General features: G+C 42.9%; 1 protein-coding gene across 1 annotated transcript; it reads left to right on the top strand.

Annotated features, from left to right (window-relative positions):
• On the top strand, positions 1-27,642 carry LOC135088396 (neuroligin-1-like). Its single transcript, XM_063983244.1, has 14 exons — positions 1-100; positions 3,681-3,873; positions 5,182-5,300; positions 6,861-7,013; positions 8,172-8,369; positions 9,153-9,288; positions 9,679-9,927; positions 10,172-10,433; positions 13,307-13,541; positions 14,075-14,212; positions 20,536-20,734; positions 24,559-24,689; positions 25,330-25,412; positions 26,207-27,642. The coding sequence occupies exons 1-14, from the start codon at positions 1-3 to the stop codon at positions 26,294-26,296; spliced, it is 2,286 nt and encodes a 761-aa protein (XP_063839314.1). The 3' UTR covers positions 26,297-27,642.

Below are 27,642 nucleotides of genomic sequence, written 5' to 3'. Positions count from 1 at the left end.
ATGGAGATCGCGCGGACGGCGTGGTGCGCGGCGCTGGTGCTCGCGGCGCTGGCGGCCGCCGGCCCGCGCTACAGCTCACGCATCGTGCACACACACGCCGGTGAGTCCCGCGCTACAGCTCACGCGTCGTGCACACACACGCCGGTGAGTCCCGCGCTACAGCTCACGCGTCGTGCACACACACGCCGGTGAGTCCCGCGCTACAGCTCACGCGTCGTGCACACACACGCCGGTGAGTCCCGCGCTACAGCTCACGCGTCGTGCACACACACGCCGGTGAGTCCCGCGCTACAGCTCACGCGTCGTGCACACACACGCCGGTGAGTCCCGCGCTACAGCTCACGCGTCGTGCACACACACGCCGGTGAGTCCCGCGCTACAGCTCACGCGTCGTGCACACACACGCCGGTGAGTCCCGCGCTACAGCTCACGCTTCGTGCACACACACGCCGGTGAGTCCCGCGCTACAGCTCACGCATCGTGCACACACACGCCGGTGAGTCCCGCGCTATAGGACCGGCAGGCGAGCGTTCGTGATGGCGCATGGAACGAGCGTGATATCGCATGGAGCGCGCGTGATATCGCATGGAGCGCGTGTGATAGCGCATGGAACGCGCGTGATATCGCATGAAGCACGCGTGGTATCGCATGAAGCACGCGTGATGTCGCATGGAGCGCGCGTATTGCGTGGTGCGCGGCGCTATTCACATAATATCATTTATTGCCACACACGTGGTTGAAGTATTACTGTTACGTGTTTCTTCATGCCTCATAATGCGTAGGAAGTATTTATCGGGTTGGGCTACAGTTAACAAAACACTCTGGTGAGTAAGGAATGTCATTTCCACACAGAGTACAGACACAAGTTTGAAGCATCATTACAGTTACGAGTTAGTCACGTTACTGCTTCGTGCGACAAGTTACGGGTACTCTGAACTCATAATATAAGTTCACTGAGTTAGTGAATGGAGTGTTTCCCATACATGACTATGCAAGCATTGCAAGAGCTTGCAGTTGAAGCATCATTACCAATGCCAGCAGTAATTAAAACAAATACTATCTGCATTTATTCCCAAGTCTCTGATCTCCGACATAGGCACCATCGTACTCGTATACGATTTAGAGTTGGTACGTGCCCTGGAATACAGACGAATACAAGAATCGAAAGCTTCTTCCAATTAAGTGAAACAACCCCCGAAGGAATGATATTGAGTTAAAAACTAATCAGCTGAACTCTTAAACTTAATTACACCTTGTTGTTACAATTGTATTCCTTCTCGAAATTACTAACTGAACCAGCAGTAACACTATAAAAATTCTACTTTATTTGACGAAAATGACTTATGTTGGAAATCCTTATTTTTATTGTAACACTTGCTTTCCGCCGGCGGCTTCGCCCGCGTGGAATTGTGTCTGTCACAGAAAAACTTTATCGCGCACGTCCCTGTTTCAAAAATCGGGATAAAAACTATCCTATGTATTTTCCCGGGACTCAAACTATCTCTATGCCAAATTTCATCAAAATCAGTGCAGTGGTTTAGGCGTGAAAGCATATTAGTAGGAATAGATAGTATAGATACGAGTATAGATTGGTCTCTAGCTCTGGCACAGAAACAACAATACTCGTCGCGATCTGTACCTGCCTTTATTGTGGTATTGGTTCCAACTAAATCTTTTCCAATTACTTCTGTCTGTATTGCTCGGACGGACCCCAGACAGGGGTCTGACAAAGCGATGATATGTTACAAAAGGCATGTCGAAGTCGGGAACTTGAACAATGAGTATTTTCTTTTAACATTATAAATGGCTCTAACGTTTATTTGAAATGTTTACCTCCAAATAAAAGAGTAGTTTTTATCCTAATTGGACTTAATCTTAACTTAACCAATCATTTATTAACTCATGAGTAGACCAAATAAGTAGGTACAAAATTTTTTGGTTAGGAAAGATTTCGATATTTTTAATGATTAGAAAAACACGCACATTCAATTTCTTTTGTAGATTTCACTGTTGCCATGAAGAGAGCCATATAATAGGTGCTAGGTATCATCCATCTCAAAGGTGTAATATCGAGAAACGAAACGATATATCGTACTCAAAACTAGAACAGCCTATCTCAAGAACCACGGTGATTTGAAATTGTCCCACGTTATAATCTGAGGATATAATATCTCACCAACAATTCAAACTAAGACCCAGTTTTAATTGTACGCAACACCCACAAATACTAGCAGGCATAATCCGGACAGAGCCGGGCATGTTTTGGATCGAGTTTAATTCCCGGGCCCAATCAGCGGCCGTCCGGGCCTGTCCGGGTTGTCCTGGGGCATTTTGTAAACCAAATGTCGATCGGGCGGGCCAAATTAATTGTTGGGCCTGAATAGCGCCGGAGTGACCTCGGTGAAACGGATTTGGGTTGGACGCTTACGCGGGCCGATGGGCCAGCTGGGAAAAATGCCACTCATTCGTCAATTCTTGACTTGTGCCTACAGGATTATGTTAAATCCTTTTGAAAATACTGAAAAAATGGAACTGTCAGATTTATTTTTAACCAAAGAAATGTAAGTACATCTGGAAAATTACTTATTTGTTAGATAAACGAAGACGCGTTTTTAATCTTAATCAGTACTGGAACGCTAAACTTTACTGGTTACCAATCCTTACAATTTCTTGCTGAAGTCTTAACGTGGAATGCCAGTTCGTCAAGTCGTTAGTAGTACCTACATCAATTACTTAGTTGACGCATAATTAACAGTTTGATTAATGGCGAAAATAATGAGGCAGATACACAATGATAGCTTATTATTGACATGATGGTATTTGTGATTTTGCTTTATTCATAGAATTTAATTCAAATATCGGTCGCGAAACAGCTCGATATGTAAGTAAGTACTAAGGGAGGATCTGGTAAAGGTCGCGGGAAGAGCCTGGATGCGGGCAGCGCAGGACCGTTCATTGTGGAAAACCTTGGGGGAGGCCTTTGTCCAGCAGTGGACGTCATTTGGCTGAAACGAACGAACGAACGATTAAGGGAGGTAGGCTCTGAATTAGTTGTAGTCCCAACTGTCCTTTAAGATGCTTACAATAAAGCAGTTATCGATAGCCACCTACGGGTAAATACAGAAGGTAGTGACCGATAAGTATGTTTGTTAAGGTCAAGAATTCTACTCGTTCCCTAGTGGAATGGAACCGCAACAAAATCAATCGAAATATAATAAGATATGTTCAAATCTGAGGATTAATTGTGTATTGTACACCGTTATCTCCACTATTGGATTGTTATTTGGCTCAACTACGCACACAGCACGACCTGCCCGCACCACGGTCGGACGCTGAATGCCCCCGCTGACTGGTCTGTGACGTATGCGCTCGAGACAAATGTCTATACACTGCAGATTATATCCAGTGCGAAGTGAAGATACGGGACTATTCCCACCTCTCGTTCCCACCACTGCAACTCCTGTGTAGCCAGGATCTACAGCTTGACCGCCACAAAAACCCAACCAATGAAGGTCAAGTTTGTCCCGGGGGAAAGTTAAACTGTCATTGGACCCGCAACGAAATTAATCAGAAGAACATATGAGGAGTTCGAAATTAAGGTTCGACTTCCCTCGAAGATAGTATCAGGAGAGTATTTTCAACGCACAAGTTTCAATACTAACCTATCTTCTCCTCCCCAGGAGCAATCCGCGGGATCATAGTGGAGCCGGCGTCGCGGCGGCTGGAGCCGGTGGAGGCGTTCTGGGGGGTGCCGTACGCGGGGCGCCCCCCGCGGCTAGGGGCCCCCCCGCCCCCGCCCGCCTGGTCCGGCACGCGGCTGGCCGATGCGTACGCGCCGGTCTGCCCGCAGCGCTACCCGGACATATCCAACAAGTAAGTAGGACTCAAAGTAGCTGGATGTAGGCTACCAACCGAGCAATGTGGAAATCATTGGGAGAGGCCTGTGTTCAGCAGTGTGGCCGTCCTGTGGCTGAAATTATCATGAAAATGATGATGATGTAGAACTACAAAACTTTTGGGCAAAATTAATGTAAGTTAAAAAGTTGTATGACTGGTATTTTAGCAACTGCATACGAGTATATGGAAAATGTCACCTAGCAAGTAAAAAGTTATAGACTCGCAGCTGAAGGCATGAGTTCGATGTGTGGATCGCGGCCACTGGTTTCTATGTATTTCTATGAAATACCTTCCAAAAAGAAAATAAAGGTGCACCTGGATGTGGGCAACACAGGACCGGTTGATGTGGAAATTCTTGGAAGAGGACTTTGTTCAGCGTAGTAATAGTGGACGTCATTTGGCTGAAACGAAACCTTCAGACGATTCAATAGAAATACATATCTATGTATTTACGTATGTACATATGTATTTACATGTATGATACTTAGAAACCAGTAGTGTCGCGACGATACGTCATCTGCTGCATGACTCAACAATGAAATCTTTAAAGTATCACCTGAGTCAGTCAATTTTTTCATTTGAAAAGGTCCCCAGTTTGCTACCGATTATAAACTCTTAAATCTGTTACGCAAAAAATAATACCTAATTTTTAAACTGAAACAACAGCCACAGCCCAAGTTGGATATTGTTGCGATCCCAATTTAGCAAAGCAGAGCCCCCTAAACAGAAGCATTTCAAACTAAATTCTAACTACGTCCCCAATTATAAAGTTATCTCACACGAGATTGACATTTGTTTTGGAATTGCGTCTTAAGTGTACCCAGATGTGGTGTAACCCTTTGAAGTGTAACTCCATTACAAGCTTGATTCATCCGAAACCGTCCAGATGTTTGCCCGCTCCGGCCGGGCTGGTAATCTATTGATGATCCAGTAATTCAATTACATAACCCTTAACTATGAGATACGGACAACAATCTGGAGTCACGTATTGGGTACGATCCGAAAAGATTAATTTGATCTGCTTGAAATTAGCCTCAGCTGAAATTGAGGATACTGTAGTAGGTACCTACGTATTACTAACTCTTGATTTAAATATCTACAGATTGAACGATCCTTTACGTGTAATATTAGCGATATAAATTGTGGAATATCTTAGTACAGTCAACGTCAAATAGTTTGTAACACTAAAAGTAGCCAAAAAGTTTGCAACACGCACTTTTTGGTCACTTTGGGTGCTACGAACTATTTGATGCTGATTGTGTTAATAGCATGAGCGTTTTCCAGGAGTGCAGCTTTATCGAGGATGCCCCTAGGGCTGTACAACGAGCTCAAAGCCACTGTCCCCTTCCTGGCCAACCAGAGCGAAGACTGCCTGTACCTCAACATCTATGTGCCCGGTAGCGGTAAGTACACAATAACAGCACTTATTTCAAACTTCATTAAGAAAGAAAGAAAAAGAAAAGAAAGAAAAAATATTTATATGATAACTAATAAAAAAAAAGTACAAAAACAATGAAGAGAAAAGAGAAAAAAAAATGTTGCCAAAGAGATCACCCACTCAGTATCATCTTGACAGTTGACATTTTACTGCCAAGTGCCAAGACACTGGTTTTCAGTGGACATAAGATACCAGAGTAACTTGTGTGCCGTTGTGCGTACATTTTTGTTTTGAGCGTCCCTCTCTCGAAATGGAAGCTTCTCCTGCTTTACAATAATTGACGGGCATGTCTCCGTGCTAATTTTATTTGAATAACATTTGAATTATGAGACATTGAAGCTTAATTTCCCATCTTTTGTTTATGCTTTGCTTTGAAAGAAAATAAATATTGTATTTCGTTTTCTAAGGCACTTATGGTAATTTAAGAGATGAACATCATTCACAAATTCTGAGAAAACCTTATAAGTAGAGAGGAGCAATAAATATTACCGGGAAGTTATCAATTATTGGAAAAGTACCTTCTTATTTGCTGTCGGCAAGGTGAAATAATGGTTTTCATAATAATATTTAATTTTAACATTAGAAAAAATAAAATAACATTATTTATGTCTCAATTCAACGTTTTTTTAGCGAAAATTAATTATACCAAACATGAAAAATTTCCTATTTAGAAAGTAATTTCGAACAACTTCGTAAATAATATAAAGGCTGGTGTTAACTTTCTGTAAATTAAATTTTCCTATTTAAGCATTTTTCCTCACGTTGAGTTTTCCTCATAATTATATTCCGACTGTTTTGCGCGTCGTATGTTAGAAATATAATTACTGCCAAATTACGAAAAACAAAAGATTACATTGTTTACTTATGTTGATTCATGTCCATTCAAAATTATACGTCAAATTAATGACAACATTATTTTCCATTAGTATTGTTATACGCTCGTTCAGATGTTTCTACTTCCGTATTTATTAGAAAATAATTCTCAACGCTCGATTTGATCTCTGTCTTAGCATAAGTCACAGTAATACTATCTAACAGCCGGTTCACACATATCTCCGTTTTACTGTTCCGTTTTATCGTGTACGACGAAAAAAAACGTACACGATAAAAAAACGGAGACATGTGTGAACCGGCCGTAAAGTTCAGTCAATGTGGGGAGGCTGCCAAGAGTGGTAGTGGCCATCTCTAGTGGTCGGTGGCTTGTGCAATGTGTAATAGATTTTTATCGAGTAGCCGCTAGGTCATGCCGCATCGCGTATAGGTCGTGCCATCCACGAAGACGCGCCTTACCAATTTTTAGTCGAGGGAAACGCGGGATGCGGGGAATTTGATCCGAGCAATCAGAGCGTCATCATTGTAGTCTGCGTGTGCACTCATGGATAATTACCGATCCAAGAAGTACCGATAACACTCCATTAGCGGAAAAATGGTGGGGCGCGTCTTCGTGGATGGCACTATCTATGAGCTTGAAATTGAATCGAGTTTTGAGCTTCGTTTTCTAATATGCACCTAAAACCCTTATCAGGCGCGCGCGGCGTGGAGGCGCCCTACGCGGTGGTGGTGTGGGCGGGCGGCGCGTCGCACGAGTGGGGCTCCGGCAACGCGCTGGACGGCGCCGTGCTGGCCGCGCGCGCGCACCTGCTCGTCGTCACCCTCAACCATAGGCTAGGACTGTTAGGTACGCCCTACTGTACGACCAGGCGGCTGGGGGCGCCCTACGCGTGGTGTGGGCGCCCTACGCGTGGTGTGGGCGGGCGGCGCGTCGCACGAGTGGGGCTCCGGCAACGCGCTGGACGGCGCCGTGCTGGCCGCGCGCGCGCACCTGCTCGTCGTCACCCTCAACCATAGGCTAGGACTGTTAGGTACGCCCTACTGTACGACCAGGCGGCTGGGGGCGCCCTACGCGTGGTGTGGGCGGGCGGCGCGTCGCACGAGTGGGGCTCCGGCAACGCGCTGGACGGCGCCGTGCTGGCCGCGCGCGCGCACCTGCTCGTCGTCACCCTCAACCATAGGCTAGGACTGTTAGGTACGCCTTACTGCACGACCAGGCGGCTGGGGGCTTCACGAGCACGAGTGGGGCTCTGGCAACGCGCTGGACGGCGCTGTGCTTGCTGATCGTCGTCACCCTCAACCATAGGCTAGGACTGTTAGGTACGCCCTACTGTACGACCAGGCGGCTGGGGGCGCCCTACGCGTGTTGTGGGCGGGCGGCGCGAGCACGAGTGAGGCTCCGGCAACGCGCTGGACGGCGCCGTGCTGGCCGCGCGCGCGCACCTGCTCGTCGTCACCCTCAACCATAGGCTAGGACTGTTAGGTATGGATTAGTATCAGTACATCCTTTTGATACCAGCAGATGTTGACAAGGTAAGCGCATGCTTTACTCAGGTTTGCCATTTCTTCTGGTCATAACTCAAATATCAGACAATTTTATAATGAAGACATCGTCGTCGTTTCAGCCAAATGACGTCCACTGCTGGATAAAGGCCTCCCCCAAGGTTTTCCACAATGAACGGTCCTGCGCTGCCCGCATCCAGGCTCTTCCCTGAGGCTAATGAAGCCATATCTCTATTTTATTGGAGTGATGATTTATCGTCCTTCTGAGGCACGAAATCGTAATTTTCTTCAACAATTCGAACTTGTGATATCTTCATCAGCTGATAAAGTAGGAATTGAACCTAACAGGAACAGATTACAATAGGTACGCTATTTCAAGGAAAATCACTGTCAAGTTTCTCAGAGAGAAAAAGGTAGCAAATAGGAAAATTCTAAAGCCTCTTCATTTCCCCTTGCGGTATAATGGTTTTATGAATGAGATTTAACCAACTGTTTCTCTCAGGTTACTTAACCCCCGGCTCCCGCTCGGACCCGGCGCATCGCGCGGGCGGCGCCGCTGCTCTCGACGCCATCGCGGCACTGGCGTGGGTGCAACGCAATGTTGCCGCGTTCGGGGGCGACCCGCGCCGCGTCACGCTGGCGGGGCACGCCGCCGGCGCCGCGCTGGCCAATGCACTGCTCATGATGCCCGAGACCAAAGGTAGCCTTTTTTTTACGGGGAAAAAATGCGTTGAATCGCATACCTACCCTGCGGGGACAGGGTAGGTTATGTGGGGCTCACCAAGTCAGAAGGACGAGGCATACCCACTAAAAAGACCCCGGTGCTCCGTCACTCGCCATAAGTGGGAGGAGACTGTGGGTTTCCGGACAAAGCCTTCTCTACCACAGCCCCTCCCGGCGATTGTCCGCCTGCACGGCGGACCCTACAAGCCCCCCAGGACGGGGGGCGACAGGAACAGCTGGAAGCACACAGTCCGACGGTGACCAAAGGTAGCCTGCACCAACTGTATCTTAGGTTACATTAGACGGCGCGTCACGTTGGCGGGGCACGCCGCCGGTGCTGCGCTGGCCAACGTGCTGCTCATGATGCCGGAGACCAATGGTACGCTGGCACCTGGATAACAAAATTGCTTAGGTTACTTGAACGTGGGCCTCCTCTAAGCAGCGCCAATGTGCATGTGCGCCAAATTGAGGTCGTCAGGTGTCAGAGACAGATCTCTGCAGAATCTGCCTACTCCACCTTTCTTCAAGCTGTAGACCCTGGCTACACAGGAGTCGCAGTGGTGGAAACGAGAAGTAGGAATAGTCCCGTACTCCACCTTTCTTCGATTCTGTAATAATTGCGTCAATATTTACTGATCCCTATTTTAAAAGGCGCCCCTGGATGTGTTGAATGCTCTTATTCGACGGTACCCTGACTACCTTTTTACAAATGATGATAGAGCCGAGTTATACAAGCTTTAATATCCCGGTATTGTACCAGGTCTGGTATCACGAGTGCTCCTGCTGAGCGGCTCCGCGCTAAGCCCGACGGCTCTGGCGCCCGACGCAGCCCTGGCGCGTGATCACGCGGCGCAGGCGCTGCGGTGCACGCCAGACGGAGCCACTACCGACGACTGGTAAGTTTGTGTACCATTGCATTCTTACTTTTCAGTCCATTTGATTGTTAGTTTATCATTAGATGAAGGTACGAGTACACATAACTTTGTATTTATTGTTTTGTGTCCCATTGGTCCCAGTGGTTCCATTATAGACAGTAATGCTTAATCACACCAACGCGTGCAGATCGCCATCGCCGGCGCGATCATAGGGAAATGACAGGTCGCGTGAACTGTCATGGGTCGCACGACCTGGCATTGGCCTTTGATCGTGCGTTGGAGTGGTTGAAGCTTAAGCCTTCCATCGGGGAGCTGGTTCCAATTCATGACGCCTCATGTGACTCTTTAACACTAAAAGACTTTCCTAGTTTTATCAAAAGAGTCCTGCTAAAACAATATTTCCCCAACCAGGTTACTAGAATGCATCCGCGCTAGGCCGCTCGCTGCATTACTAGCAGTCGAAGCGCCTCGAGCCCGCTTCCTAGCAGGCTGGGCGCCGTCAGTCCCCTTACGGGACGCGCAGGCGCAGCCGCCGACGCGCGCGCTGCACGCCAGCGACGCCTTCCTCGACTGCGCGCTGGCCGTGGTGGTAGCTACTACCGAGAGCTACCAGTTCTTTAGTGAAGACGATATTAGACACGGATTTGAAGAGGAACACAGGTGAGGCTGTTTTCCAATTTGTATGTTGAACTTTTGAAATAGTTACACCTTATAAACAACTGGGCAGTGTTTTTTTTTCAGCTATGACGCTAAACACTCATCATTAGTTAAAAAAAATCTGATGTTTCTTTTGATGACAACGGAGAATGTATCTTTTCATTTTTATATAGGCGTTTTCTACACAGCTGTAAATTAACCTTCGTCAAATTCACAATCGTAACCCCGAAACTTTTACTCCACCCAGAAACCGGATCCTCCGCACGTATGTCCGCAACGTGTACCGGTACCACCGCAACGAGATCTTCGCGGCCATTCGCAACGAGTACACGGACTGGGAGAAGCCCATCCAGCACCCCATCAACATCCGTGACGCCACACTGGAGTCACTCAGCGACGCAGCCGTGGCCGCTCCCGCGTTGAGGGTAGCCCAGCTACATGCGAGAAGAGGGGCCAAGACGTATTTTGCACACTTCGCCCATCAGAGCAGAGATGCTGACTATCCCCAGGTAAGAACACTGTACGATAGATCTTCTTAGGAGAAAATAACAATAATTATACGCCATCAACATCCGCGACGCCACGCTCGAGTCACTCAGCGATGCAGCTGTGGCCGCTCTCGCTTTGAGAGTGGCCCAGCTGCACGACAGGAGAGGGGCTAAGACATACTTCGCGCATTTTGCTCACCAAAGCAGAGATGCTGACTATCCTCAGGTAAGAACACTGCACGATGGATCTTCTTGAGAGGAAAGTACAATATACGCCATCAACATTCGTGACGCCACGCTGGAGTCACTAAGTGATGCCGCTGTGGCCGCACCTACTTTGACAGTGGCCCAGCTGTACGCAAGAAGAGGGGCCAAAAGTGTTAGAACATCACTATTGATCTTCTAGGAATGGAAAAATCCATCAACATCCAAAGGCACACGTTTTATTGCACAATAAATTAATAAACCTAAAACTATTTAAATTTATTGCAATTATTGCTTCTGATACCAACTGAATTACTTGAAAAAAGTCCTTCACTTCCGATCCAATAGTGGTGTAGACAAAAAGCTATCGGCATTTGTATTCCAAACAAAGACAGGAACATCCAATATCCCGCTCGACCAGTCCTCCTATTTTGGCGTTACACTAAAAATTGAACTCGTTTCCAAACTAGCGCCATTAATATCTCGGTATCGAATTGTCCATGGAGTTCGTGGCGTCCGGTGCCCATTCGCGTCGTCTGACTGCTATTACACCGTAAACATTTCGACGGTTTTCCAGTAGATAGAGACTGCGATGCTCGGAATTTGGCTGGTCAATATCATCTTAAAACTTTTCAGTGACCAGTTAATGCATAAGTACATTTTACAATTCTATTTTTACTGTATTTTCCTTCCCCATTCAATTGTTTTCATACAGAAAGTTTCTTATTGTCCTTCTCTTCAGCGTCAAATAGTCACGTGACATCCAAAGTGGTCATAAAGTTAACAACAATGACAACACAACCTTATTCCAAGTGTAACTTCCTGGCTACTTTGGGTGTCACGAATTATTTGAATGTGATACTGACATACATAACATCATTGAGGGCGTGAAATTGTAACTAACAAGTCCTTTATTAATAAACAGACCAATATAGATTTCCCCGAAGTAGTTCATATCAACTTGTCGTCATTCGAGAGGCACGAATAGCCCTCGGCCTGATCGAGTGATATCGAATGTCGCCTAATTGACTTCGCACCGAGTTGATAATTCACACAATGGATTTTTGTATAATTTCAAACATTTTCAGACTAATTAATAAAATGGCTAACAAGCGCGATACCTACTTCTTGGGCCCTTTTATCTCTCATTAGATGAACAAACGCCTCATTAAGTTAAATTAATAAAGCAGATATTACAAATTAATCTGCCCCTCTGTTTCCTCCAGTTTATTTTATGATATAATAAAATTAGCACGAGATTTCAAAGTCTGAGTTTTTTATTTTACTTATTTTGTGCTATTGATTTTGAATGAGATTAGGCATCAACATAATCTAAATACAGTAAGGCTGAGTTGCACCACCCAACTTTGACCGTGACTATAACGATAACCGGTGATTTTTGTATGGAGTATGACAGATTTTTGACGTTTGTCAAAGTTAAAGTAAGATGGTGCAACCCAGCCTAAGACTACTCGAATTAAATACAGAAAGGTAGGTTTGTTTAGTTCCTTTGTTTCTATTCTAGTCTTGATGTTAGTCCGCCTCATTTCTTCCCAAGATTGCTTATTACTATTGGCACAGATCGTAAGATAACTTTTGCGCTGACAAAGTATTATCTAGATAGGGTTGAATAAATGAGCTTTTCATGCGAATTACGTAACTGGAAAGTTTGTCCACACTCCGCCCACATACGATTGGATATCTCTAAAAGACCACGAAATCTTAAGAATATCTAAGTTTAGAGCTCGCAATGAAATTGTTTGTACAAATGCTGTGTGGGTCGTCCACCCACATAGTGCGCACTTATTAAGCTTGCAGGCTGCTACAAACTGATCAATCTGCAATTCATTGGGGGAGGACCTACATTCAGTACAGTCGCCGTCAGATATATTGGAGCAGACAAAGTGGCCAAATACTATACCATACTATTTATAATTTTAATAAATTTAGAGATAAGCTTAAGTCTTTGTTATTGAAGAAATGTTATTATTGTATTGAGGATTATTTAAATGATAAAAAGTAATATATAATTTTGTTAAATGCTTCCTTAAAGCTTTATGCTGTGTTGTATAATTTGTGATTTTATATTGGTTGATGTTTTTTTTTAATTTTTCATATTTTTTGTAATTTCCGATACGATAATTTGTCGGGCGTTTGGTGTAGTGGTTCAGAACGGACTACTATGCCGAGAGGTCCCGGGTTCGATTCCCGGCCGGGCAGAAATTGAAATGATGAATTTTAATTTCTGTGACGGGTCTGGGTGTTACTATGTATAATATGTATGTATTAAAAAAAAAAAAAGTATATAAGTAGTATATCCGTTAAGCTAGCACCCATAACACAAGCATATTAATTGCTTACTTTGGGGCTAGATGGCGCTGTGTGAGATTGTCCAAAGATATTTATTTATTTATTTATTTATATTTATAATGTTATTGTTTATGGAATAAATGACTATGACTATACACTACAAGTTACCATTGATATCTGTGGGCTGAGTGTGAGTTTACATCAAACGCGCTCACTAGTGAGCGCGTTTAAAAAATGTATGAAAATTTTAGTTTTTGAACGTTTCCCGCTAGGGGCGCTGTACAATCCGTCATACATATAATGTCATTTTTTGACGCGTTTGATAAAAACTCACACTAGGCCTTCAGAACACTCATAACGTCAAGTGTATCTCCCAACAGCGCCTAGGCAGTGTGTCCAGCGAGACCCTGCCCTACTTCCTCGGCCTGCCCCTAGTGGGGGGCTCGGCGGCCGCTCCTCGCAACTACTCACGCGGTGACGTGGCGGTGGCTGAGGCGGCGGTGGCACTGCTGGCCGCCTTCGCCAAGACCGCTGACCCCACGCCGAGGGCGGACGAGCGACATCACGACTCCTGGCCTAGATACGAGCTGAACACGCAGCAGTATCTTAGCATAAGTGAGTATTGGTCATGGTATTTAAAGCTTGGATGTTTTTATAGCCAAATGTTATTATTAGGTGTGAGAGTAATTGTGTTGTGAAGACTTAAATTTTTTAACATAATGATAAACGACCACGCTGTGCTTGAGGGATAAGTGCTCAATCATCTGCATCACAGTACTGCATCGGGACTATAAGGGAGAAGCCACACGGTGCGGTGCGGCGTCGCACCGCAAACATTTTGCCGCATCACTGTACACATGGTGGTATGCGGCGCCGCAACGGCACCGTCTCGCTCAATCGAAGTGCGGGGTGTACCTGTGGTGTATGATATGCCGCCGGAACGCACCGTCTGGCATATCATTGATTTTTATATGCAGGACGCCGCAGCGACTCCGCTCCGGCGCCGCGTCGCGACCGCAACGCACCAAGTGGCTTCTCCCTAAAGTAGACCAATGCTGAGATGAAGCAGCAGAAGAAAGCAAAACTATCTGTAAAGTCAAATTTTCAAAACTTGGAAATATCTACCAAAAACTGAACTTCCCCACCAGGTACAAAGCTCCGCGTGAAGAGCCACTACCGCGGGCACAAGATGGCGCTGTGGCTGCACCTGATCCCGCAGCTGCATCGGCCCGGCGCCGCGCCGCGACACCACCAGTTCCGCTCCGTGCACCCCGACATGTTCGCAGGTCAGACGTATTCAACTCTAGCTCATTTGTTACCATCAGGTTATTTATACGGGAACGAGGTAGCGCGTAACAGTTCCATGCATTGCCTTTCCCTGCTGCATTACCCGTAATCCGCTGTCTTCTTGAATAGGTACCGTGAATACCAACATCTGTCAACTCACAGGGCGGTCGCCGTCTTCACGATGCAGGAACACGACCCTCCCCAATTGACTAGAGGCAAATGAGGGATTTGGACTACGATCAATAATTGAAAGCCTTAAAGCCCAATTCCGCAAAACCTTTTACAAGCACAGGTTATTCAAGATCAAAGAACTCTTTTTACCCCTACAAGGAGTTGTTCAGAAGAATTAAGACTACGTTGAAATGTCCAATCTCCCTAAATGGTAATAAAACTTCTAATTTAATCTTCTTTTGAGCTATAACAACCCACTCTGAAGAAATAACTTCTCTCTGAATGCACCATGAAATCATATTTATTACAAAAGTCTCAACTACCTGATACAATAAACTGCGAAGGCCAGTGCAGTATCAGACAGGTAATAAACATCGGAACTTGAAGCAGTTATTGTTCCATAATTTTTCTACAACTAAGAAACATCAAACAATATTTCCCGACGCTAACTTTTATTCGAAAACACCCACAAGCCTGTAATAAATTAACCCTAACTTAAAGCAACATAAACTTAAGCGCAGGATTTTTTGTTCTCACAAGAAACTTTCCGACTGAGCGGAGTTTCGTGAACCCCTTTATTTTTGTTGCTGTTTGCTCCTGGCTGAATCACGTATCTTTGCGTAATTATTAAAATTCGATACAACAAGAGGGAAATGATGAGAAACCGCTCCGAAAAAACAAAGATTTTTCCGACGTTTTTATTTTTCCCAATGGAATAAAGAGCTTTGTTTTTGCGGCGTTCATTTGTAATTTGATAAGTCGGAATCAGAATTATTGTTGTATGTTTCTTGGCATTTGAGACGTGTAAGACTTTTTCTGCTTTTTGAAGACATTGTCTTTGAGGGGCTCTGAAATCAAGCAAAGTGTAATGCTGACACAATTGTGGATTTATTGATACTTACAAGAAATTCTCTTTTGTTTACTGCGTAATTTTATTTGATGGTCTTACGCTTTATCATAATAGAATTGTACGACACAGCTTTACAAGTTTAAAGGCAGGCAAGTAACCGCCTATTGGCGTAAGCTGGCTTAAGGACTAATTTATAAAAAGTTACGAAATTATCATGCCAACTCGTACTATTGGTACGTACGTATTATCGCAGGAGATTGATCGGATAGACGTTCAGTAGCAATCTAGCTAAATCGTGATTACATTTCTAAAAAAACCTGGATTGCGAATTTTAAAATTTCGATTGCGATTCCTGATTCCCTTTTCAAAAAGTGTTTAACATTCATCGGCTCAGACCTCCTTAACACGTTTATGTAAACGAAATCTGAGAACTGTAGAGAGCTGGAATCGAGACGCTTAACGTCTACGCTCGAGTTTGAATTGAGCACGCTTGTTATCCGAGCCCATTAGGGCACCCCCTCTTCCCCTCGCATTCGTATACGGAACACTCTCATTAACCGCTTCCACTCCCCCTTCCTCCCCTAATAAATGTTCTGAAACACTATCTGAGGCGAAGGTCGGAGAGAAACGCCAGTCCATACGAATAATGGTGCTCTTTGTTTGCTGTTGTTGGTGGCATTAACCTGAATAACTCCATTTAGTTGTGACGCCTTGTTTTTAGTTTCAATATTTGATGCCGTCGCCAAACATAGGGTGTATTGTATTCAAGACTACAATTTGGAGATAAATACCTAATATGTATAGGTATGGTGCCAGTTAACGTAAGAAAAAAGAAGTAGGTAGGTTCAGATGCATATAAAAAATCATGATGACGTATCCTGGAGGACAAAATGGCCAGCGGAGTGGGATGATTCGGTTACAACCCTCGAGTAAAAATGTTCAGATGGTATTGCTAAGTTTGCCTAACTTTTTTTTGCGGAAGAATTAACTTACTGTATTGTTATGGCTGTTCCTGCCGCGCTATCTCCGGGGTGAAACTTCGGGACCATTGAATCACTTGAAATTATTACAATGCATACCAATTAAAACGAACTTTTGTCACGTGCCGAGGTTAATGGCAGGGAAGTAGGTATCCGCTTGCCAGTTTTAACGATGTGCTGAAAGCGTGAGCCGCATGTATTGGAGCAACTTTTTCACTGGGACGGGAAAGCAAATAAAAATAAATCGATGTGAATCACGCAAACGTTCTAAAAAGTTTTGTGATGTGCTTACAGAAATTCGTACACGAATGGAGAAAAGGCCTAGTTTTCAGTCACTGGAAAAATAAGACTAAATAAAAAGAAAAATTTTTGCTTCATTGTATCCTCAAAAGCTTGATTTTTCGTGTCCGCCCAAAGCAGCTGATTAAAAAACTGTTCCCTTGTTGGGTTATTATTATAACGGGTCGTCCTTTAGTCCGGTTAGCAAATTAATGAACGTGCCTTCAGAGACACGTAAACCCGGCTGATTAATGTATTGTTCCGCGGTTTAAAACGCTGAAGAAGGCGGCCATTACGAAACAGAATGAAGAGGATATGACAAATGTAATTGGCGAGCCCCGTCCCGGTGTTACCGTCGGAAGGCGGCGTCGTTTGGCGGCCACATCAAAGATAATGAACAGCGCTTTGTGAGAGATCACAGTTTTGGCTCAAACATCTCAAATTTGTCACCGTTTCGGTGACGTTTATTCACTGATGTATTATGAGGTTATTTTATCCATCATAAATGTTATAAGTGCGACATTAATTTTACCTTTTTGCTTGTTACTCGTACATACCACGCAATTAAACCATCTTGTAAAACTCTAAAAAGATAGTCTGAGGCAGAGCGAAACCTAGTAAAATATTATGAAATATAAGAGTACAGTGACATATTCCTGTGTGTTACGTTGAATAGGATTTTGTCAAAGGTTTTGTAAACTATTCAACAAAAGACCGTAAGCTTCACAATCCTAAAATGATTTCTCGGAAACTGCTTGCTATAAAAACATTGTAGGATTACAGATCTTTTAAAGCTGTTTTATGTTTGTTTTCCCGACTAAACTGAATAGAACACTATTGTAGCGAAAGGTTTACAGTAACGAATCAAGAATTGCCCACTAGCGATTTCTGTACCCATAAACATTAAGTGATGACGCCTCTACATAACACATACAAGATCGACAAACGCATTTGTATAGCTATTCATTAACAGGCTGTTGATCTGTCTACACCAACCAAGTTGTCCCGATTACACGCAAACACGTAACACATTAGCAACACAGCACTAACCGACCCATTTCCTTCGATTAATTCGATTGTTTTGTGTAAATTTTCAATTCGGGACGTATCCTGAAACTCTTCGATATGCAGGTGCGCGATTGTGTCCCGACAAAAGGGTCCCGGGTTTCGATTCCGGAGGGGGCATTGTGCGCGCGGCATTATCAGCGCCACAATACGCGCGCTACAAAGCTCTACTATTACGGGGGCAATTTCTGAGGCGTATTCCTGACACCTCGCTGTTATTGCCGGATGGTATACCACCAGATATCATAAACAAATTATGTTCAAGCACTCAGATTCTATATCTTGAGCCATGGTAAATTGGTAAATCTTTTTATTGAAGCTAAAACATAATGCGAGCATACCTACTGCATACATCCTCAAAATGCATCTGGACTACAAAAAACAAGTTTTATAAGTTACACATGGACGGCGTGTGCTACCAACAGTTTGTAACATAATTTGTACGCACCCTAACATCAGAAAGAAAATGATCGCGCCGAGATTACTACAATCAGAGATAGAATCTGCGCTCTCTGGCATTGTACTCCGGTACCAAACCGGCATAAAACATAATTAGGAACTTTTGTTTCTTACAACGGACATCGAGGCGTTCCCGCGATTACCGGCGGCTCCCTCAATCGGCTCCATTCTACCTCGGCCATTGTGCGGCGCTCCGCATACCTCATTATGGCGGAATCCAACCCGCGAACAATTAATAACGGCTCTAACCTACTACTGCGTTCCTTCAGGCCCATTATTGAAAATCATTAATCACTTTTTGCTATTTAGGTGCATCGTTTATAAGTTTTAACCTAATTTATTGATATAAAAAGTACGTATTTACTTTCATGTTAATTATTATGTGGCACACTTTTACTTCAGGTTAATCAAGGATATAAAGTAGCAATTTGGAAAATCTTATTTTACGAAGGGTTTTAACATCTGCCAAAATTTTCTTCGGCAATGTCGGCATCTTGGCAACTGGCCAATATCAAGCTTTAAGTTAGTTATAAACCAAATACTACCACTACAAACCAGCCCTAACGCAATTATCAACTTCCCACTCGTCACAATCATTAAGAACCGCACCGAGTGGGCTTCCTTGCAAACATGGCGGCGGCCGATAACAATCGTCCTCGGAGTTCTCAACTACGCTTCTTTCGGCACACATTGTTTCTGGAGTTTGAAGAGTTTCAGAGTTTGCCACAATGCCCAGGGTACACCGCACCGACCTTTGTGCCGAAGTTTGAGATAACGCCTTGCAAAATAACACAGAAATATGCAGAAGGTCTGGTGATTCCACGTAATGAATCATCTAAGTACCATAAAACTAAGTAGATATCATAAAAAATGAACAGGAATATAAAAATATTACAAGTTTTGTATCATTTCTGCACTAAGTAAGGTTTTTCATCTGGTTTTGCAGAATCTTCTTCATTCAGAGCTTGTCAATTTTCTAGTGTTCTGTCTGAGGTTGCCATTTTAGTCACTGGCAGGCTTCAATCAAACTGTATGTTGTGTAATACGGCAGTTGATGCAGTGCTCTGGAGCGCACTTCACATCACATAACTGTTTGTAGTGGTCACATACGTCAAAGTGAAGTCATCAATCGCAGTGCTTCATAAATGCACCTGGGCTTTTCGATTTTAGTACACATTAGTAAGATATTATGTCCATGGTGTTTGGCGATGGGTAGAGTCACTAGGCCTACCTCCACTGTGAACCCTTTCACTCTCTAAATCACAGTTCATTAACGACTTCGGAACTTTCAGGAATAAAATAAGCAAGCTATCCCTAAATCATTCCCCTATTCAGTTATCTTAACGGCTCCGCGGGTTTATGGCGCAGATCTCAAGATATCGGCAAGTTGGAGAATAAAATTTGCATTTTGGGTCATATCGAACGATTCTATACGCATTTACAGGGGAGGCGAAAATATGATCGCGGAAACAATGGTTTCGTCCCGCATATTTATACAAACAATTTAGATCTCTGTATCTGATTCCGCTACGTGAACGTATCCTGTATATTTTGTGGATTCAAAATCATATCTAGAGATAAAGACTAAAAAGTTATAAAATAAATGAAATGACATCCCAATTTAGGTAACTACTTACTATGCTTTATGCTACTTACAGATCCTTTATATTTAGACAAAAATAATAATAATATTATAACAAAGATTTTTGGAATCAGTTGAGGAACAAGATTCAACCGTAATTTAAATCCATCTCGTATGGTTTTTAATTGAAAAATATTATAATGTATTAATTGAATCGACAATAATCGACCTATAATCAGTTTAGTATTTCCACGAATGCGTTCGCTAGGCACATCAAACATAACTAAACAAATATTGTCAGTTTAATTACCGGACATAAACCAATTACGCGTTCACGGCGCCGTCCTAATAACGTAGTTAATTAATTTGATCGAACCTTATTGTTGTGTGTTTGATCTAATCAATTTGATATAATAAATGCCTCGAATTGTCACCTCCGATATGATTATCTTATAATCAATTATTTATGTTTGTACTAATGTCGTTATATCAATAAGTCATTTCGTAATAGATATTGGATCCTTACAGCCCTCGTAAGGGATTATTTTCTACACCGTAGAGTTATTCATTGTTGAAAAGTATCTCTATTTGTATAAAAAAAATATAAGAAGTCTGTATGAAAAATTAATGCTAATTATCCAAAGCCACTCGGCTGTATGTATTGCGGTAACTAGGTTCACTTTCACAAAGGTCCACGATCCCAGGTATAAACGTTTGTGCTCATTACACAAATTCTGCTCTAAATAGGCAATATCAATCAACAAACAAAGCATTGTCCCAACGAAGACTTTGATATCATACTGATCAGTCCAAAACTAGCGAAAACGGCTACTTGGCTTGCCTTTAAAAACCTTACCTTGTTCCACATTGATAATGTGATACTAACAGTGCGACCGGTTTTGCCTTCTTTTGCCTAACCCAACTGTCCTTCCCCAGGTGACATATTCCCGGAGCTGTACACGACTGCAGCGTCCCTGGACGAGGACGAGGATGGCTCGGAGCCCGAGGAGGAGGCGTCGGAGGCCGAGGAGTGCGAGCCTTCGCCCTCCCCACGCCCCGCGCTGTCCGCGCTGCCCTCGCCGCAGCCCTCGCCTAAGGAGGACTCGCTTACCAACCTGGACTCGCAGTACTACAGGTACCGTACCAGAACGTGAACAGGAGTAGTGCGTATTACAGGTACCTTGTCAGAATGAGGCGGAGGAGAGCAAGCCCTCTCGCTCTCCACACTGCCTTCTTAGCAGCCCTCTCCCAAGGAGGACTCGCTCACCAACCTGGACTCGCAGTATTACAGGTACCGTAGCAAAATGTGACCCGGAGTAGTGCGTATTACAGGTACCGTGTCACAATGTGCGTTGGAGGCGGAGTGCAAGCCCTCGAGCTCTCCGCGCTGCCCTCGCCGCAGCCCTCGCCCAAGGACTCGCTTACCAACCTGGACACGCAGTATTGCAGATACCGTACCAGAATGTAGCACATAGCTCGCAGAATTGATGGCCGCTGGGGCAAAAAAGTTCTCTAGTGGTGGCCACAGGCCGGAAGACATAGTATGGGCATTAAACATTTTGATAATACACAGATGCCACCGCAAAGTTATTTTAGTAGTGCTTGCCGTTACTTGTTTTGATACTGCCCAATGCCCATGTCATTTCAAAGTACATTATTAGGTTGGTTTATTTCACTGTTTATTTCACGCTTTCATATCGGTCCATTGGCGTCCGTTTTCCTTGAAAAAAATCTTATATGTGAATAAATATGTCTGTGTAATGTAACTTCCAAGATCGTTTCCGGCCCAAGCAAGCTTCTTTCCAGGTAGCATTAAGGAAATACCCCCCACATCTTAATTAGAGGCTTTTACGCCCTCAACGAGGGTAGTTCTTATATTGCGGGAAACCCAGCTTATAAAGGCGGCAAATGGATTCCAAGCGTACACCGCAAGTTTATAGAAAATACGCATTGCATCTCGTTAGCGGTAATACCTGACGGTAACGGTACGGTAAATAGTGTAACGTTGACGTTAAACGGTTATAACGTTGGCGTAGTTTACAAACAATTGAGGTAGAAAGAACAAGCTCATAATGCATTTAAGCACTAAAATTATGAGAAGGTTAACTTCATAAGTTCTTAATTTTCAAGCTAAACAACTAGGTATGTAATATACTCTGCACACAAAGTATAAAGTTGTTCATTTTTGAAAATATTTGTGTCGAGTTTTTGGAAATAAAAGATTATAAGTCCAACCAGCTGTATTAATTGACCCAGCGATGCGACGTAGAGCTCCACTAAAAAGCATAAACTACGGCATGTATATTATGTGTAATGAATGTGATCGATGCAATTACCAATAAATGATTCCCAGATGTATACCAATCGCATTGCAATACTATGTCACTAACGCGCGCGGTCCAATTAAAACAGTGTACAGTCACCAGCACATCTATACTAATATTATAGGTAAATGCGAAAGTAACTCTGTTAGTTTGAGTCCCGGGAAAGGACATAGGTAGTTTTTATCCCGGTTTTTGAAACAGGGACGCGCGCGATAAAGTTTTTCTGTGACAGTCAAAATTCCACGCGGGCGAAGCCGCGGGCGGAAAGCTAGTCAGACTATACATGCATGTAGCAGAATAGCACTTATTACAACTATCATAGTTTTTAGTTCGATGTATCGTCGTCCCTAAGCCGTATTTACATAAATATGAGGCGATTTTTCAGTAAATATCAAATCAATCTTTTGTACGAGTATTATGTCATCGTGATTTGTCTGAAAATGGCAACTAAGACCTAATTATGAGGGTTCACACGTCTCGTTTTAAATGGGATCGTCTCGCTTTAAATTAAATACTCTGACCCATTGACGCCAGGAACAACTAACGGTGTTTTTCTAACCTAAATCAAGACGCAAGATGCAAATAGCTCTCAAATCCGCTAACAAATTATCAACAAGGAGATTTTACAATATTTGATCTCGTTCTATCGTATCGAGTCTATCTTTTGTGACATCTAAACGATTTAATCGTGAAGCCCCGTGTAAAGTCCCGGTCTACATTGAAGCGAGTCCCCGCGGTGTGCACTGAAACGTTTTCGGCCGACATGTTTGTTTTTATTAGCCCGCCCGCTGACCAAATGATTGTTATTGGCAATTGCTTATTTGAGCTGGAATGAAGCGGTTTTGACAATAAATAAAACAGATACGTGCAAGTTACATTTTTATGATGTTTAGTTCTTGGAATTAAGTAAGTAGGCATGTGTCAAATAGATTGATTTAAGAAACTTTTCTTATTTTCCTTATTTTTATCACTGAGCACTAATACAATGCCTTTTATGTGACAAATCACCAACTATCGCTCACCCACGTACAAGTATAACGTACAATCAGATAAGTAGCGTTCAGATGTGACTTTTTCCGCTTCCCTAAATCGACTGGCGGGGGTGATCCGATCATCGCGCGCGACTGGTCGGCCAACTAGTCGCAGTCGGGCTGGTGTTGTCACTGGACCTTTGATTAACATAATAAACAGTCGGCCAGACGGTAACCATTTTTCTACCTAGCGGAAGATGTTCTCCTCGACAGTTGACTGTAATTTTTTATTGCAAACCCACACCATTACAACATTTGCAACTACATACCTGCGAGATGCTAAAATTTAAAATAGATTCGCTGTTTTGGTAAAATGAACGTGAATGAATACTTGTGCAATCATTGGTGTTTTCATTGATACAGTTTTTTAGAGAAAAATAATGCACTCAGTTGCGTGGTGTATTATTTTATATTGTCTGTAAGAATAAAAATAAGATTTATACGCAGCTATACTAGTAATACTCGTTTGTCACTTGTCATGCATTCACTTCAATTCTGCAAAGTGGCCCATCTGTCGTGACAGCTCAACAACACCAGAATTCTTACACTACGCAAGTTAGTGACATATTTCAGTTTAACCTGCGACAAACCCGCGGATGTAATCCCACTAATGTGTTTACTACCTGCGTCGCTTTGTCTCGGAGTAATGCTGCCATTTCTCAGCGTTTTTTGGGAGTGTTCCTGGATGATAATAATAAGAGATGGCGCCAATTTTCCTACCGAATTAGCTGGACGCGATAAAACGAGTTATTTAGTGCTTGCGTTATGTTTGGGGATGTGAGCGGAATCCAGTTGGGGGCTTTGTTTGTTGATATGGCGCTTTTATACGACGATGTGTTTGGGAACACTATCGCGGAGTTATCAAGGATAGGGTGGCGCAATATTGTCTAACTAAAGTTTTAGTGCGGTATTGTCTACCAGAGAACACTGTCTTAGCTCTTACTAATCTCAAATTCAAATTACAACTCTTGGAAACGAAGATTTATCTATGCAAAAATTTAAATTTTTCCTGAACTTATTTTACAGATCCCCAAGATTTTCTTGTATATCTTATATTATCTTAATGGAGCAACACCGTCATTATTTAGGGGTACATTACAGCGTTCGCTCTGTTGTTTTGTTCCCGCTAATGGTGCACTTCCCGAATGTAGAAGCGTTTAAGAGAATTTCACCTTCCCGAAAGTTCTGTAAGCAATGCCGGAACTGGATCTAGCTCCCTTTCAAGTCCGCCAACTATTCTGGGCAATTCCTTTCTTGATCTAAATACAACTCTACGGTTCACTTTGGAAGTTTAAATTGAAGTAAGATTTATTTTATCAAGTCGCCAAAGTTAAGCTGAAATTAAATCCTAAAGTCTTCAAGAGTTTAAAAATTAAGAGACATTTGACGAAAACCCGAATGACTCTTAGTTACAAACTTATGAAATGATTAGGCTACGTAAGTAAATTCCGACATACGTTACTTCGACATTACGTTACTCCGACACTACGTTTGTCGGAGTTCAGTTTTTGAGCCCTATGATTACTACTGGAAAAAGGCCTATGCCACTTGACTAGTTTCCTACTTTTTCAGATCGGCCTAGTTCTATTTCTGCCTTGTTACAGTTACACCGTGGCGCTGGGAGTGACGGTGGGGGCAGGGTGCTTCCTCCTGGCTCTGAACGTGCTCGTGTTCGCCGGGATCTACCTCCAGAGGGGGCGCCGGAGGACTACTCATCGGAGGCCGAGGAGGGAAGGTAAGGTTGAAGTAACAGTTAGCCTAGGCGCAGACCAGCGATTTTTTGTTGGCCGATAGTTGTGTCGGGCTGTTAATCAGCACGTAGATGTATGAAAGTGCGCACATTACACCGATTTAGTATCGGCAGATTCTTCATACAAATTAGAATCAGGCCCAACTATCGGCCAACTAAAAATCGGTGGCCTGCGCCTAGGCTCACTGCATACAAGCCCTTGTAATTTGTGATAATGTGTTCGAAAAATGTACTAGAATTCGTCTAAATTAGATCATAATGCAAATAGAGTTAAGTTCAAAATGGTAAAAGATTCTAAGACCGCCGAAGAAAGGTAACGCACATAGATAAATAAGTACAAAACAAAAGACACTTAACACTTTGTCGCAGTCAACACGCAAACAGCACAGTCGCAGTTTGTAACGCCCATATTTACAAACGATGCTTGCTTATGTGAAGCAGCAAATCAAACGCACAGTGTTGATTAGAGCTCTGTGATTGGTTCGTGTGTCACCCTGTGCGTCCACACGCACTGTGAGACCTCATAGTAATTTGTGAATACGGTTGTAAATAGTCATTCGACTGTTTAACACTTTTGAAAAAGGAATTCGACGTTCCAAAATAGCATCGTTCTTTTGTTTCTTAGGGAGCTGCAGCAGCAGAACCGGCACCGGGTCGCTGACCAGCGACCCGACCGCTGCGCTGTCGCCGCGGAAGAGCACCCTCAAGGTAACAATATCTTTCAAACGCACAGACGAGGCACCTCAACGTTACCACTGTGGGTTCTTGAGCAGTTGTAATAGGGGCGACTTTGCAACAAAAATTGGTAGCCTGATGTGCTGTCGTGTGTACAACTGGCTTTCATTAGCAGCTTTCAGCCATTCATTACTCGACGTGCTGGGTACACAACTTTATAATTTAACTTCAACTTCTGCAACAACTATTTAACTTCATTTTGAATTTAAAGAGACAAAGTAAATTATCTTGCTTTTATAATGTCTTCTTTAAAGTTGTTTTGTATGATTCGGAATATTTTAATTTAAAGTTCCATTTTATATCTTTGAACATAACAAATTAACGTCATTAAATAATAATACAATGCAAATGTATTCAGCTGAAACAGCAGTCGGGAGTCGGCGAGCTCGATGATATTAATATTAAATCCGATTCACTCATGATTCTGCGGGATATTTGATTATTACAGATACAGGTGCGCCGGCTGTTAAGTGGATGTAAATAATAAACTTATTTTAACGGCCAATTTATTATGCGAACGGCTTATTTTATTTGTATCTTTACTTACAGTTATGGATGTGGCAATGGGTTAATTTATTATTTTAAACAATGAATTTATTAATGTGTCTGGAGAATTAAATTATGAATATTATGTCTCCATTATTTTTAACAAACTTCATCAACAATAAATCTCAAGAGAGCAGTAAAATTCCAATAAGATAATGACAAAACATGTTTGTTTGTTTGTCAAAAATATCCAGTACCTAACATATAATCGGTTTCCACAGCGCAGCAGCGAGTCGGAATTAAAAGAGAGGCCGAGCAACGCACCACCTCCCGCAAAAAAGCGCGTCCAAATCCAAGAGATATCTGTCTAGATGACTTCTGAAGCTAGTTTCTAGAACATGGGGAGCCTTCTGGATACGGGATATTCATCGATGAAACAGATAATGTCCCGGTCCGACCCTTCGGGAAGTAGGCCAGTCGGCATCCGAGCAAGAATTTCAATAATTCATATGTGACTCGAAGTGACCCCTAAAACTAAACCACCCTAAGCGCTTTGATTCTGACATCAATCGTCTTCGAGTGTGATCCAGCTGGAACAATCTAACAGTGATTTGAAACTTTTAGAGTGAGAACTCAAACTTTCGTGTGAAAAACTGAAAGAGTGAAAAGTTTCTGTGTGGAAATTCATTCGACATTACCAATGTTTGAAAAACCTCTTTGATGGTTTAACACTGAAATCAAAATTTTATCAACAAGTGTTTTAAAGTTCTAACTTTTAGATGCCGTAAAATAATTTAATCCCAATCCGTTAAAGTCTGACACAGCTGGCTTTGAATTTCTCCATTGGTAATGTCGCGTGAATGAGAAAACTGTACTAAATTTTAACCGATATGCTATACCTATGTCTGTATAGGGAACAAGGGTTCGTATGTATCTACCTCCTGACCAATTAAAGGGCTTAATGTCTCATGTTGTTCTGGTTGTGTTTGTTAGTTTATCTGTTTTCTATATCTCTGTTTATATTTCAAGTTCGATCCACGCAGCTGCGACCATTCATGTCCGTATTATTTAATGATGGGCTCTATCAAGGGTCTACTTTGGGCCTCGTTTGTATAACAACGATTTCAATATTATATTTTCATTCCCATGCCAATGGAACAAACTTCAGGTAATTCCCCTATTCACAATATCAGCTATTGGCGAAACTTAGATTATGGGTATTAGAAAGTTTGGGCAAAGTTTGATAAATGTTCCGTTGTCGGTTCGGTATTATCATGCTAAGCTTCCGTGGTTTTGAGGTGAGCGTTCCGTTAACTATAGCTTTTAGAAACTACGCCGTAATTCCTGAATTTTCTGAAACATCTCCAAAATCAATTAACGGTTAGAATGTTTTCAGCTGCGTGGCCAAAACTTACTTGTTAGAAAAAATATACTTCTGTTTATATGGTATACATAGAATTAGTAAAATGTTAGCGAGTCCCTATTGTGTTTATGAAATCTTTATCTAATTTGTAAAATATCGTTATTTTAGTCCCTATGTATATCAAATTCTATGTTATACAGATTCTCGATTTAATGTATGATATCGTATGACTTTGTATATACAGTTGGGTCTAGTTCTATTATTGTACATATTAGGTCGTCGTCAAATATCTGTCTAAACCGAGAGTTATCTCGTAAAAACGGGGTTTTTAATAAAAACCATTTTTTCCTGGTA

The sequence above is a fragment of the Ostrinia nubilalis genome, chromosome 3 (assembly GCF_963855985.1).
Source record: "Ostrinia nubilalis chromosome 3, ilOstNubi1.1, whole genome shotgun sequence".
NCBI classification, from domain to species: domain Eukaryota; kingdom Metazoa; phylum Arthropoda; class Insecta; order Lepidoptera; family Crambidae; genus Ostrinia; species Ostrinia nubilalis.
This window is presented reverse-complemented; position numbering and strand designations above follow the sequence as displayed.

Coding starts and splice junctions, on each gene's coding strand:
- LOC135088396 (XM_063983244.1), top strand. CDS start 1: ATGGAGATCGCGCGGACGGCGTGGTGCGCGGCGCTGGTGCTCGCGGCG. Junction 3,874..5,181: donor TACCCGGACATATCCAACAA/GTAAGTAGGACT, acceptor AGCGTTTTCCAG/GAGTGCAGCTTTATCGAGGA. Junction 9,928..10,171: donor GGATTTGAAGAGGAACACAG/GTGAGGCTGTTT, acceptor TACTCCACCCAG/AAACCGGATCCTCCGCACGT.